A 15,991-nucleotide genomic window follows, 5' to 3' on the forward strand; every position below is an offset into this window, starting at 1 on the left:
ATATACAGTACATATATATATACATACATATATATATATGTATATACATATATACATATATATATATGTATATATACATATATATATACACACATATATACATATATATTAGGGCTGTGAAACGATTAAAAATTTTAATCGGGTTAATCAGAGGTTTTTGTGGATTAATCATGATTAATCACATATTACCGATATTCTCGGTATATTTTGTGAGAACATAGAGATTTATGACAAAAGACGGATATATACATTTATACATTCTTCTATACAATGGTGCTGCAACTCAGCAGTTATTTAGCAGTTTTCTTCCATATGGAACATTAATACATCTTCATCCTAAACAGAATGTTTAACCCTCCTGTTACCTTTCGGGTCCATTTGACCCCATTCAATGTTTAATGTCGGTGTTCTTTGGGGTCAATTTGACCCCAGGCTGTTTTTCACTGTGTCAAACATATAAGAAATATCAACTTTTTTATTTATTTAAAGGGCTATTTAGGTAGTCAACAAACAAACATAAAGTACCTCACACTTAAACTTGGGAAGCAATATTAATTCTAATAATTTTCTGGAGGTTTTAATTGCTGGGGTCAAATTGACCCCGAGGGTAAAATATGTTAGTAAATGTAAAGGTAACAGGAGGGTTAAACAGAAAATGTTTCTCTTGTTTGTCAACCATTAACTCCACCATGATACAATCTAAAGGCCTCTAGTCTTCCTCTAGCAGCTGCTGAGGCAAACTGACTGTGTGGGTTTTCTTCATGAACTGGGCCGTGATCAAAGGGACGGCGGGGACACCGCTGCAAAGCTGAAACCTCACCGGCCCGGACAGGTGGACAGATTGACAAGTGACTTTTTTTTTGCTCGGTCCCGATGCGCGCGCACGGAGCTCTGTGGCGCGAGACGGAGATCTTTAAGTGTTAACACAACGCGAAGAGACAGAAATGACATGCTGCTGTGGAGATACGATCAACAACAGACGTTTAGTTTAATAAAAGAACAAAGACGTGCTATAGAGAACATGTCAGGGGCGGGCCAATCTCTTTAATGTCATGCGATCTACCGACACTACGCCGCGATCGACTGGCAGGTCGCGATCGACGTGTTGAGACCCTGATCTACAGGAAGTAAAAGTCGTAACAAGGTTTCCGGAGGTGAACCTGCGGAAGGATCATTACCGATGAACAGACCGTCTGCATGAGAGCGGACAGAGTTCAGATTGAAGTGGTGTATTGGAAGCTCATTTTGCAAGTGACTTTTTTTTCGTCCCGACGACCAACAACAGACGGATTGGAAGCTCATTCTGCGCATGCGTTAAATGCGTTAAAAAACAAAACTAGTTAAACCTGTAATTTAATTAACTGAGTTAACGCGTTATTTTTCACAGCACTAATATATATATATACATATATATACACATATATATGTATACATATACATATATATATACACAGACATACATACACATATACATACATACATACAAATACATATTTACAACAAAGCAAATAAACCAGAATTTCAAGAGCTTGTCCCCATTAACCGTTACTTATTATGCTTCATCGATTCTGTTACGTCTATACTTCTCCAGATTCATGTCTTTACATTTAAAAAAAATATATCACCATATTTTTACTTTCTTTGATGTCATCAGTTACATCAGTGATCAGTTGTGTTCAGCACCCTTTCTCTGTTGTCGTGCCGGCGGATGTCCATAGTTGCTTGTGGTCGTGAATCCAGATCAGAGTTCCTCAACTATTAAATACAAAACTACGGTCTGTGACCTCGGCGTGACCTCAGGGTTTTCCGACATTCCTATGTTTCTCTTTCCCGGTGTCTCCTCCGCCTCCTCCCATCAGTCACTGTGTCTGTGTCTTGGGGGCGCTCATTATGAATCATCCCCACCTGGCTTACCTGCACACCTGGCTGCAATCACCTCATCACCTCCAGCATGACGTCTCCGGTGGGCCGCCTCCCTCCGGAGTGTCGCAGCTCTCAGGATATCGCTCGTGATTTTTTTGTGGTTTCACCCTAAACGTCTGCTTCCTGCGCTTAGATCTCGGGAACCACTCTCAGTTCCTGTTGTCCTCAAGCCACATCACTGCAAATAACCCATAAACTAACTTTAATTAGCCTAAAACTTTTAAATTAATTAATGTCCAATTTTGCAATCGTGTTGAGCTCCCGGTATTCTTCCTCCGGTGCATGAGCGTGAAGACAATAATTGGTTTATATTCGTCTATTAACTGTCACTCTAATACACTGTCAATTCACCTCTATTGTTGTGTGCCCATTGTAATAGGGAGATGCAGTTTAATAATGCAGTTTTAGCAGTTATTTCTGTAGTTGTGTCTTATTAAATAACACTGTACTCATCAGTTTAATGTAATATAATACGAGAATGCAATGAAGAAGAAGAAGAAGAAGAAGAAGAAGAAGGCAGTCAAACAATCCGACCATTGTCCAAAGTGTCTGTTGTAAACTTTTCCTTTTTCAGCCTTTTTTGTGTTGAGCATCCAGAACAAAGTCCATTAAACATGAAAAAGGCGGAACAAGTTAAGAAAGAAAAAAAATACTTGAATAGATGAAATACAATTAAGTTCATTAATTAATTAAATAAAGAATCCCCCCCCCACCTCCACCCAAACAGAACTGGGCAGCGGTCAAAAAGTATAATTTTTGCTGATGAAGGTTCCTAACTGAGTAAAATGGTTCAGAACTGGGACATGCTAAAAACAAAAATTCAAACAAACGTTTGAATCTAAATTATTGCAAAAAGGAAACGTTGATATTGAACAGTTTCATTGATATTGTTCGATTGAGTCGCCTGTTTCTGCTGACGCGGTGTTGATTGTTAACCGAGGCGGCAGCAGGAAGGAAGGACCTCTGGTTTCTCTCCTTCACACGAGCGTATCGGCCGGTCACTGAAGGAGCTGCTTATACAGCCTGCATGCCACACTCTCATAGATTTAGTTTGGATATGTTTTAGTGCTTTTTCTAGTCGTTCTTTGTTGTAATTTCGCCATTGCAGACCTCAGTCAGTGACGTCTGCCGTTGCGTCATAATTACGTAGTTTAGTGAAGTAGTAGGATTCTTTGTCTTTTCCTAACTCCTCATGAATTCTCTGTTACACCTTTCCTTGACCCCGTGACCCCGGCCAATCTGGTGACCTCGGCAAGACGCGTTCTGGTGCTCCCTGCACCACCGACCGTCGTGTTCAGACACTCGCACAGAAACTGCTTCACGCCGTTGAGATCGAGCTCCGCGGACAACTCTTAAAATAAAAACAGGCTCTGAAAAACGATGTCTAGAGTTATTCCCCACACGCCGGGATTGTCTTTCCACCTTTTCCGAATGAAATTAAGGCGGGAGCGAATGACGTTTGCTCAAGCTATTTTTACATGACATTACATTGAGCTGACGCTTTTATCCAAAGCGACTGACAATCATGTTACATTCATCTCAAGAAATCAGAGTTATTCTGGTCAGAATGAGAGACGCGATGTGTGCCGCCGCTGTACGAGTACCGTAACCACGCATGTGGGCACGTGCTGACCTCAAGTCCTTTGGCTAATTAAAAAGGAGAGTCGATCGGTCGGCCCGAGACAAACGTGACACACATTTCAGACGTAGCACGTACACTACCGTTAAAAAGTTTGGGGTCACTTAGAAATGTCCTTATTTTACAAGCTCTGGTTTTTCAATGAAGATAACATTAAATGAATCATAAATACTCTCTCTACATAGTTAATGTGGCAAATGACTATTCTCTGTTGTTTAATAAGTCCCTACAGAGGTGTGTAGAGGCCCATCTCCAGTGTTCTAATGGTACATTGTGTTATCGCCTTAGAAGACTAACGGAGGGGTAGAAAACCCTTGAAAACCCTTTTTATGTGAGCGCAGCTGAAAACAGTTATGCTGGTGAGAGAAGCTATAAAACTGGCCTTCCTTTGAGCCACAAGTTTGAAGAACAAAATAAATATTTAAAATAAAAGTCATTATTTCTAACATTGTCAAAGTCTTGACTATATTTTCGATTCATTTTGCATTTCATTTGATAAATAAAAGTGTGAGTTTTCATGGAGAACACAAAATTGTCCGGGTGACCCCAAACTTTTGAACAGCAGTCTAAATGTTGAACGACAGTTTTCTGAAGGCAGACTGACTTTCCAAGGCTCTCAGGCAGGGGGAGCGGAGGAGGGAGATCCTTCAGCCTCGCAGCGCTCGAAGAGTATGTGGCGGGTGTGTCTGCATTCCATAGCGTCGCTTTGTTTTTCCACTTTGTGAAGTAAAAACAAAGTGATAATGTTTCAAAAATGCCAGGCGAGGGGAGATCCAGGAAAGCGTCAATATTTGGAAGGAATGTGATATTGAAATAACATTGCTCATAGAAATAAAAGTGCAGGCCACTGGGGGAAGACAAATGTTCCGGCACACATTTTGACGCAGTTCTTTTCACATTTTTCGGAAAAAAATAAAGTGATAATGACACTGTCGTGGAATCTTTATCAAATCATCTGATACGTACTCTGGTATTTCCTGGCTTGCGAGAGTTAATTAAAGACAGCGTTCCCTGAAGTGTCGATGCTCTCACTGATACCGTCGGTCGGTGGTTCCTGCTGAAGATAGAAAGCAAAGCTCACGGCTCAACGCTCGGGACAGATTGTGTTTCTGCAGAAGGAAATGATCTCAGCTTTCCAGCAACTTTTAACTCCTAGAATCAGGGTTCTTACACATGTTGACCAATGGATTTCCAGGACTTTTCTATGACTTTAAACCAAATTTCCATGACCGAACTGAACTCTCGGTGTATACATTAACATTTTTGAAAATGTAGTATTCAAACAATGTGAATTACAAAGCATAAAATACACCTTAAACTAGAATGGGCACTCGGTAGAGCGCATACCTTCGCATATCACAAGATTGGGCATTGAATTATGAACATTTTGGCATTAGTCGCATGCCAATTGGATATAAATTGACCGTGCTAAGGTAAAAAGAAGATTTTTACCTTTTCATTACCTTGACCTTGACCTTTGACCCAATTGATCTCAAAATCTAATCAAATGGTCCCCGGATAATAACCAATCATCCCACCAAATGTCATGCGATTCGGTTTAATGCTTTTTGTGTTATGCGAGGAACACACATACAAATACATAAATAAATAAATACACGGCGATCAAAACATAACCTTCCGCATTTTCAATGCGAAGGTAAATATCAACTTTATTATTTATTTAAAGGGCTATTTAGGTAGTCAACAAACAAACATACCTGACACTTAAACTTAGGAAACAATATTAATTCTAATAATTTTCTCCCGGTTTTAATTGCTCGGGTCAAATTGGCCCCAGTGGTAAAAGATGTCAGTACATTTGAAGGTTAACAGGAGGGTTAACAGTGACAATGAACATGTCAATCATGTTATTGGTTTAATATCTCTGTGTTTCTCGAAGCTTTAGGGTGGTTCAACCCTCAACGGGGGATTCCCTGTGAGTGTCTGACGTTTGGAGCTGTGCTCGGTGTGAATCATTAAACTGATTGTTGCACTTCCTCCAGCTCGTGTCGCACCCTGTTCGCCTTCAGGCTGGGTATAAATCCTCCCTGAGACTTCTCCTTGCTCCTCCTCTCTCCCTCTAGCCTCCTCCTCCTCTTCCTCCTCCTCCTCCTCTGAGTGGAGTCCAGCCCCCTTTAACTTTTCTCAGCTGGAGCTCTCTCTCTCACACACTCACACACACACCAGCGCTCAGGCCGTCCAGCAGGCGGTGAGGCACAGGTACCATGACCCCGCTCGAGGACGAATCACCCGGCGACCTCTCGAGAAGCATGATGAGGAATCTCTAAGGGGTGTGTGTGTGTGTGTGTGTGTGTGTGTGTGTGTAGGGGGGTGGGGTGAAGGATTTGGATCTTTCTGCAACTTCCACCACATTTGAATTCTCCCTCGACCGTCGGGGGATTGTTTTTACGGGGCACGATGAGCGTGAAGAAGAAGAAGGCCGGGCTGGTCATGAGCTGGCAGAAGTCGTTCTCCATCCTGGCCCCGTGGAGGAAAGGTACGGTCGCCTCCCACCTCGGTTTCTTGTCTTCCTCCGCGGCATGTGTGTGTGTGTGTCGTCTAACAGCAGTCGTTTCAGTCGGAGGGTTTCATTTGACCTCTCTGGTGGCTTTCTGATCAGGTGATGAGCCGTCTGAGGGCCTCAGAGGCAAACCTTCAGACGTGACTTCGCTGTGGGTCTCCGGGGACACTTTGACGGGAAGACAATCTGCACTTGGTTGAGCGGGACCGGCAGCTCCATCACATGACTCATGTCTGTTAAATGAACATTTAATTAGATTCTCAGCCAATTCAATTTTCTTTTTTACGGGCATTATAAACATTCAGGGGGAACTTTTAAATACCAAAGTCTTCATCTTCTTCTTCTCTGGCACCTCGTCATAAAACGTGTTGGTTCGCTGATAGACAGGATTTAAAAAATGAAAACTGGGGATTGTAAATACTGTGTAAATCCCCCCCCCACCACCAACACAGACATAGAAAACTCCGGCCTGTATACCTCCTCTTCCATCAGGAGACAACTTGAACTGGACCAAAAAACAGCCAGGGAAGCTCCTGTACCCATGTGTCTTCGTCCATTAAAGAAGCCTTGCATGTAAAGCGAATAGAAAGTGACACAACGTCATAACTATTAAATATATACACTACCGTTCAAAAGTTTGGGGTCATCCAGACAATTTCGTGCCTTCCATGAAAACTCACTTTTATTTATCAAATGAATTGAAAATTGAATAGAAAATATAGTCAAGACATTGACAAGGTTAGAAATAATGATTAATATTTGAAGTATTAATTTTGTTCTTCAAACTTCAAGCTCAAAGGAAGGCCAGTTGTATAGCTTATATCACCAGCATAACTGTTTTCAGCTGTGCTAACATAATTGCACAAGGGTTTTCTAATCAGATATTAGTCTTCTAAGGCGATTAGCAAACACAATGTACCATTAGAACACTGGAGTGATAGTTGATGGAAATGGGCCTCTATACACCTCTGGAGATATTTCATTAGAAACCAGACACTTCCACCTAGAATAGTCATTTACCACATTAACAATGTATAGTGTGTATTTTTGATTAATGTTATCTTTATTGAAAAAACAGTGCTTTTCTTTGAAAAATAAAGGCATTTCTAAGTGACCCCAAACTTTTGAACGGCAGTGTATATAAGTTGCTTTAATAAAATACGACAAAAAAATCATTCTGTTAGTGCGATTCACATCATTGTTTAAAGTGACATTCATTGTTTTTGGGGCATTTGGAGGCAGCAGAACAAGCAGGAAAACTAAACATATCTCCACCACGTGAAGGTTTATTCGTTAACGTGTGCGTTGACTCGCTGCCAGACAAAATCCCAAAAGCAACGCGACACCACAGCGAGACTTCTCCTTCTCATCCCTCTCTTCCTTCGCTAATCTTGGCGTCGGGTTGCCCGGCATTCCACGAGCCTCTTTCAGACGTCGCTGTCAGCTCCTCGCCAGTATACGCACAGGCAGCAAATCCTCCGGCCTTGTTGATGTTGTTGTTGTTTTTTTTGGGGGGGGGGGGGGGGGGAGATAAATCAGTTCATTGTTCCCGTTGCGAGGAAGCCCCTTTGCTTTGCTCGACAGCGCTCGCATTGTTTGCCGTGTTACTCAGAGAAGGAAGAAGAAGAAGAAGAAGAAGAAGAAGAAGAAGAAGAAGAAGAAGAAGACCATTGTTGAGATAACGCTGACGTTGTTCAGGAGTGGGAGATTTTCCGGGGAGCCGACGCTGTTTGTTCTCCAAGCTGCAGAACAAGAACACGGCAGAACAAAATCACTGGAATCTGGCGTGCCGTGTTTTCATGAGGCTGCAGAACAGTAAGGGAGAAAAAAAACCAAAACATTTAGATTAATGGCCGCCCATGAAACTTCTCTCCCTCTTATCAATACAGATGATACGAAAAATCACAATTTAATTTTCAACTCTTCAAAATAAAGAACAACCGCTGTTACGAAACAGGCCGAAAACAAACTAATACCTGAAATATGCAATACTGAGGCACAGTCAGTGGGATTCTGTAATATACAACCTTCCAGATATTCAGAGACTATAGGGATTGAGGTGAGTAAACATGGCGGCTGGCCAATAGAGGGCCACGGGGCCTGGCCCCACCCACCTTGAGCCACACACACAAAAAACAAAAAAATAATTATAATAATATTATTAATAATGTTTATAAATTATACACATTGTCAATCTTTGTGTTTTGGAGATATGGAATTAACCAGTAATGTAATATTTGTAAAAATATATGCTTTTCCCGCACGTCCTCTCCGCCTGTCTGCATGTCTCAGCTGAGCTGGGGCCGATTCCTTTTGGCCCTGAAGAGGCGGGTCTAAGAAGCAGTTTAGCCAATCACTGATTAAAGATAGAAATGAGTGATCTACAATTTAGCTAATCAGTGTCCTAAAATAGATTCAGCTGTGGGCCAAAGCGAGAGACACAGAAAACATGAACACCAGGACACACATGATAACTCCTCAAGCAGTCATATTGGGCAAAGGGAACGTCACGAACAGCTGGACGACGACACCGGAGGAGGTGAAGAAACACAACGAGGGTAAAAACAGAGACACTTTACCCCTCTAAGGTTCATCGGTCCATCTTGATATATAAACATGTTCTATTAGATGTTATATATGTATGTGATTTATATTATAAATTATTTATATTTTCTTACAATATATTTATGATATGTATAGTTACATTAGATGGTATTTATATATCATATTATACTGATTATATATTATATATATTTATATTATATATATATATTATATATGTATTAATATATATATATATTTATATATACATATATATATATATATATTAATATACTCAATAAGATGTCCTTATGTCAGTGTTGGAATACATTTAAAATATTTAACTACAAAGTAGTTTGATACCTTTTTTTGCATTTTATCATTCTGGCCCTAACAAAAATGTATTCCACCAGCTGCCACTGTGAGTAAGTTTTAAATATACTTTTACATTTTATTCTTTCGCATTTTGAATGCATGACTTTAATTGGATTTATCACACCACTAATTCATTTGTTATGCAACACATTCTCGCACTATGACACTCTGCCGTGCCACCGGTGTGAGAATGAGTATTAATGGTCGGTTAGTCCCAATGGGCAGGCGGTGTATGAATGGGTGAATGACATGCTGGATATTAGATTTGAAAAATGGATGAATCCCCAGTGGGAAAACTCATTTGCCACCAACAAGTCATACGGACAAAAAATAGACACAACAGACAAGAAACACACGACAAGGAATACAAAATTAAAAAACAGTAGATGCCCCATGAAACGTGACCATCAGAAAGATGCTAAATTTAAAAAAAACGTCCCTGTATGTGCTTCATGTGAATGCAGCTGGAGATTGTTGTGGCTACATAAAGACCTCTCAAGCCCCCACGTATGTCCTTTTGTTTTGGAGGGACGGGAAGTCAAACAAGAAACTGTCAGAGGAAATTAGTCGAAGGAGATGTGACCTGAGTTACAGTGCTCCTGCACATTCTTGCCTTATCTTAATGGTTTCTGGGTTGGGGGATGGGGGAGGGGAGGGGAGGGGGGCCTTGAGCGATGATAAAGAGGGAGTCTGGGTATTATCCTTAAGGTTGATGACGCCACGGTCGAGAGAGAGAGGTGGAAAACAGAACAGGCATCCCAGCTGGGCCACGTGTTGAGCGATGAGTCCGGAGGGTGGTGATAGTTTGTGTGTGTGTGTGTGTGTGTGTGTGTGTGTGTGTGTGTGTGTGGAGGGGGGGGTTCAGTCAGTGGTATGTCCCACCTCATCACATGTCTTGTGTTTAAAGTCCTCAAAGGAAAATCACGCTGCTTCAGAACCGTTCAGTAGAATAACCAGCGGTCTGAAAAAAATAATTTTACTGTAAAGATCGTACGAAAAGCGAACCTCGGTCCTTTCACTTGCAAAGTTGTAGTTTCAAGATGCATTTTTTTTAGGGTCCTCATTAAAAAACTAGCCCAAAAAGATTTGGATAACCACAAAAATATTTCTGATTGACATTTAAAACACCAAACCCTCCCCAAACCGACCGCTCGTTAACACCTCCACTCAAAGCCTCTAATCTGCAGCACCAGTGGTCAGTCTCGACCACTGACCACCCAGCGTGCTAACAGGGGCCTGGCCGACCCACAACCCACCTGGACTGTCAAAATCACCGCCTTGTCGCAGCCTGTTTGTGGCCTCTTGTGCTCAGAAGCTGAGAGGCCATTTAGCCCGAGGGCTTCTGGAGGTGATGCGTCCTAAGATGTGTCGGGGAGAAGAAGCCTCCGCCCCCGACACACATGGCAACAGCGTCTTGTGTACTGAAATATTTTTGGAAGCATGAGCTGTAATCCAGTTCACAAACCGTCCTCTTAAAAGTAATAGTTCTAGCGCATGGCTGATTAATATCTCGCCATCAACTTTCATTTAAAGATATAGAAGAGTAAAGTCTACGTGAGCAGAGAATGACCTCCCTCTCTCTCTCTCTCTCTCTCTCTCTCTGTGCGTTGCTATCAGAGCTTCTCTCTTTGTTCACAGGGCCGACGGGCCGACTGTCTTTTCGTGCATGTTCGTGCACGTGAACATGCCCCACTGGTTAGCTCATGTTTGTTTTTTTCCAGGGCCCTACGGAACGTAGCTGGAACGTGCGTAATGGTAAATTACCTATATTCAGGATAAGCATGGGTTCTGGGGCCCAGCTGCGATGGGCTCTCCCCGAGCAGCTGGGCCCCAGGAATCTCCCCTGGAACGGGCCTGCTCAGAAGCGTAGCTGAATTTGTGCGTGATGAAAAAGTATGAACAAATTGATGCAGCAGAACAAAAGATATCTTCCTTTTTTTATTCAATAAATTCTTCTCATCCCAACAAAACCCCCACAATGCACTGCATCGGCTGTCCAGCCCCTAGATGTACTGCTATAAGCTTACAGGTTGCTGGGGGACGTTTTAGGACACACTGAGCACCTCTCTCCTCTTCTTTCTCTACTTATGGATGCATTGTCATCTCTCCATCTCACATTACTAACTGTACTCCCTCCTCAAAATCGTTGTGACTTCACATCTCATCGGGTCTATCGGACCTGGCTGGGTCTGATGCCTCCCGTCATGGCCTTGCTGATGTTTTTTTCCTATTTTTTGGGAGTTTTTCCTGATCCGATGTGAGGTCAAAGGTCAGGGATGTCGTATGTGTTCAGATTGTAAAGCCCACTGAGGCAAATTTGTAAATTGTGATATTGGGCTGTATAAAATAAACTGAATTGAACAGACATGTTTCTTCTTCTAATGGTAGCAGAGAGGACGGGTTTGCGATGGAGCTCTGTGTTGTTTGGTAGCCCCTGGATGTGGGCTGTGTTTCCCCTCGAGCCTTCCAGGCAGCTTAGAGCTTTGTTCTCAAGGTGTCCATTAGAGAGGGCAACAGGGCAACCACTTAACCCCCTTAGTCCTGAAACATCTGACTTAAGGAAGGTAAGGAATTCACTTGATTGACATTGCCTCCTGGAAGGTGAAATGAGCATGATGGGAAATGTCTGCAGGACGTTTCTTTAGGCAGAAAAGAGGCGTTAAGACGGGTGGGAAAGGGGGCCGGCCGTCTGTAATCATATGTTGGGGTTCTTAGTCAAAGCACGGAGGCTGGAAATGCTCCGAGTCAGCCGGTGTTGACAATTACAGGATAGAATATCTGTTTGTGTTGTTTTGGAGGGATGAGGACAGCTGGTTCTCCCGGGGGCCGACACCTGTCCGGCTGACGGTGGTGGTTGCTGAGAGAGGATTGCGGGAAAAGAGAGGGATTGTTTCACAAAAGCAAGAAGTCAGAGTTCAATGAAGTCAACTGGCTTCTTATTGTCTGCTGGTAATTCAGGAGCAGACAGGCGCTGAGAAAATCACATCAGAAAACAAAAAGGGAAGCGGTGAGTCAAAACCAATGTCCGATGTTTGATTGACACGGAAACAATTTGTTCTAATTCAGCCTGTCATTTCATGATTTCGAAACATTCACGTTCACATTTTTTTTACATTTTCAAACTAGAATGGGCACTCGGTAGAGCGCATACCTTCGCATATCACAAGATTGGGCATTGAATTATGAACATTTTGGCATTAGTTGCATGCCAATTGGATACAAATTGACTGCGCTATGGTAAAAAGAAGATTTTGACCTTTTCATGACCTTGACCTTTGACCCGATTGATCCCAAAATCTAATCAAATGGTCCCCGGATAATAACCAATCATCCCACCAAATTTCATGCGATTTGGATTAATACTTTTTGTGTTATGCGAGTAACACGCATACAAATAAATAAATAAATACACGGCGATCAAAACATAACCTTCCGCATTTTCAATGGGAAGGTAATAAATAAATCGGAAATAAATTATTGGACCGTTCAGCTGCTGAAGTGAGATCGTCTCCTTCTGTTTATTGAGAAAAGATGACACGGTGACACCACAGTCCAGTGTCCTCGTGAACGATGTTCACACTGGACCAGTCTGCACCTCCGTGATTAATGCCCAACGCCCACGTTCAGTAGCACGCAGGGAGTCTCGTGGTGTGTGGGGGTTAGTGTGGAGAGAATTTGCCTCTCGGGTGTTCACCTTTCACGCAGGACAACACAGAACTTGTTTTGACATTGATCTGCTATCAACCGGGCATGAGAACGTCTGCCAGCCGGTTGGTTTGCCGCCACTTTGGTTCAGACGGATACGTCCCGACAACTTTTCAATGGATTTCCATGAAATCTGGCTCTGACATTCCCACTGACTGTAATTTTGGGTGTAGAGTAAAATATCCCAACAGCGATTGGATAGATTGTCATGATATTTCTTTACATGTCATTTAGCAGACGCTTTTATCCAAAGCGACTTTCAATAAGTGCATTTCAACCTAGAGTTCAAACTAAGAACAACAAGAATACAGATAGTAACATTTCCTCAACATAGTCAAACTACAAAAGTACCAAAATAAGAGATATTTAAGTGCCACTGAAGTGCTAATCTGTGTTTTAATCCAGATATAGTTGGAAAAGATATTTGGTGACTTTTTAATTTGTTCAGGAACAGGTTCAATCTGTTTGTCTGACCACCCAGTCGTCAAAGAAATTGGCTCTGGAGTTGGGGATGAGGGACTGAAACAAAGCATGTAGCTCCAGGCATCTAAACCAAAGCTATTGTCGTGCCTTTGCTGGTCTCGCTTGGTGCTAGTCCATTGCACCCACGTCATTAATAAAAATGTTCACAACAAATATAATAATTCAATTCAATTCAATTCAGTTTATTTGTATAGCCCAATTTCACAAATTACAAATTTGACATAGACATCCCTGCCCCAAAACCTCACATCGGAAGGAGGATCCACGATCCATCAGGCAGATGGCGGTGTCTCAACAGGACAGTGGCGTGAGCAGGAATTCCACACCCAGACGATCCATCGGCTGGACCAGGGCAAACCTGATTCAGCCCTAACTATAAGCTCTGTCAAAGAGGAAGGTCTGTGACTGTGTCTGCCTCCTAAGATATGATGGAGCATCACCAATCAAAATAAGGAGTTGCAGTAATCCAGTCTCTTTGAGACAAGAATGCAGTCCTTGAGATTTGCAAGATTCTTAAAATATATAAAATGCATAGGACTCAGCATAAATGATTTTTACTTGGTAATGGATTACAAAAAGGCTTAGGCTATAGTCTTGTTTCATCTATTTTTACCGTTGGCACAATCTATCCCTATTCTATCCATACTGGTGCTGCCGGGGAGAAAGAAAGAAAGTTTGGGCATCGAACGCGACAAAGTGTACAGTAACTTTACAATTTGGGTCGGCTGTAGCTCCTGGGTAGAGCGGTCGTCCCGTGACCACAAGGTAGCCGGTTCGATCCTCGCTCTCCGCATAGTTGAAGTGTCTTTGAGTTGCTTCACTGAAACCCACTGCTCCTTAATAACTAAGGATGGGTCAAATGCAGAGAAGAATTTACCCACAAGGATCAATACCGTTCTTACTTTTCCCTGTTGAGAGATAACTTTCTGAAAGATTTGATTGTTCGATGGGAACAATTAACATCTTATCTGCTCGACCTACCTTCTCTTTTTTAGTATTTTGCTCCAACATGCTCGGTTCCATTCATACTTCTGGAAAGGTCCGTTACAATGCCTTGCATTATTGAGATTCCAGGCCGCCCAGTGAGTCACTGTTTGATTTCTTTGTTCCAGGAAGAGGTTGGAAGACACAATGCCTCCTATACTTTAACAATGACCCAATAAAATCTATTTCCTAGAAACTGGGTTTGTGTAGGACAGTATAACAGTCACATGTCTGGGCCACACAGGCCGACACCTGAATGAAGCGGCCATAAATGTTCCGACAGGTTTACCCGAAACAATGAAGCTGCAGTTGCTCAAATATCCACCGGGGGCTCCCCATCTCTTCGATGTTAAAACGCCTTTAAGAAAAAAAGCGTTCTGCTTGGTGTCATCTGAGCTAATTTGAGTCACTAAACTTAACCTCTCAGTGGGTTTTGGTGCCTTTTTGAGAATTTTTAATGCAACTATTGTTTAAATACTAAGTCTTGCCATGTGGTTATTGTAGGATGGACATCCTGTTTCTGGATGACGTTCATGCTAGCAACTTTTTCCAACGGGTTTCAAGAACTGTAATCCTGAGAGGAAGTATACGGCTATTAAATAATGACAAATAGCTGCATTACTTCTTTCTATTCAGGTTGACCTTATTTTGAAAATACTCAACCTATCTGAGTAAAGCGGTTCATTTACTCTCCAGTACATGGCAGTTAGGGTCCCACATGTTCGCCCTGCTGCCCGTGAACCTGTTGAACCTCCCGGCAGACTGATTCCACTCCGCACTACACATCCTGACAGGTCACGTAAACATACAGCCAATTATGAGAGGATCAGGAGCTGCCGCTGGAGACTGGACATGGGTGTTACGTCTTTCTATCTCCCCTCCGTTTACAGTCCTGTCAAAAATGTTGAGGCGGAGTTTTCCCTTTGATAGTCCAGTAAAATGTTGAGAGACGACCTCCTTTAGTTCATTTTTAATCACATTGTACATTTGGTGATGCAGTTCTCCTCAACTGGGGTTCTCTTTCGCTAAATTAGTTGCACCAGCTATTTTAGTTTTGTGATTTTGAAGCCATATTGTGTCGGAAATCCAAAAGTACATATTCATATCAAAGGACTGGTCATCTGTAAGTTAGTACACGTAAGAAAAATATTTTTATATAGCACTTTTTACAAGTTGTCAACATCTAAAATTAACACAATGTGACAACAAGGGGCCAATACATTACAATAAAGCGGGCTTTATATTAAAATGGATGTTGAATACATATAAGATTATAGCGTAACTCAATTTAAGAGCTAAATTCACAATAAATTGGACACTTTGTGGTTGGTAATAATGAATATTTAATTTGCCTCTGTGAGCTAATCCTCTGACTGCAGAGAAAAACTGAGAAACTTCAGGAAGACAACCAGAGGAGTTCTAAGATAAATGTTTCTATGAATAGATAATCTCGTGGATTCTTTATGGCTGTCATTTCATGACCATTGTTGGCATTGCTGGTCACTCTTCCCATTTTACTTTTCCCACTCTGGTCAGAGCTGTATTGCTCAAGAGAGAGTCAACACTGATTTGGCTTACCACACAATGGGTTTCACTCAGTACAGTGAGGTCAGTGAGAAAAACAATTCGCATCAGAGGTGACCTGCTGAGCCAACAAAAAAGATTGTTGTACGCATTCTTCTATTTTCCCCCAGCTTTTGGCAATAACAGGAACTTAGTTTTTCTTCTACAAAGAAGAGAAGCTACGTTGGGAGTAAACGGCTTGAGTTGAGCACACCACAAGTGGACTATTTTAAAGACACTTACGGCTTGACTACAGT

At 42.0% G+C, this 15,991-nt stretch overlaps 1 protein-coding gene across 2 annotated transcripts in view; it reads left to right on the plus strand.

Annotated features, from left to right (window-relative positions):
* The window catches only part of si:ch211-250c4.3 (uncharacterized protein LOC100535981 homolog), a 43,687-nt gene that overhangs the window by 4,662 nt on the left and 23,034 nt on the right, over nucleotides 1-15,991 (plus strand). Inside the window, exon 1 of one of the 2 annotated variants that reach the window (XM_056435330.1) lies at nucleotides 1,538-6,059. The exons of the other annotated variant lie outside the window; for it this stretch is intronic. Within the exon in view, the coding sequence (XP_056291305.1) occupies nucleotides 5,981-6,059 (79 nt within the window). The 5' untranslated portion in view covers nucleotides 1,538-5,980. Of the gene's footprint in view, nucleotides 1-1,537; nucleotides 6,060-15,991 lie in introns of those variants that run through there. 2 annotated transcript variants of the gene reach the window in all.

This window comes from Pseudoliparis swirei, chromosome 17, assembly GCF_029220125.1.
Source record: "Pseudoliparis swirei isolate HS2019 ecotype Mariana Trench chromosome 17, NWPU_hadal_v1, whole genome shotgun sequence".
Classification (NCBI taxonomy): domain Eukaryota; kingdom Metazoa; phylum Chordata; class Actinopteri; order Perciformes; family Liparidae; genus Pseudoliparis; species Pseudoliparis swirei.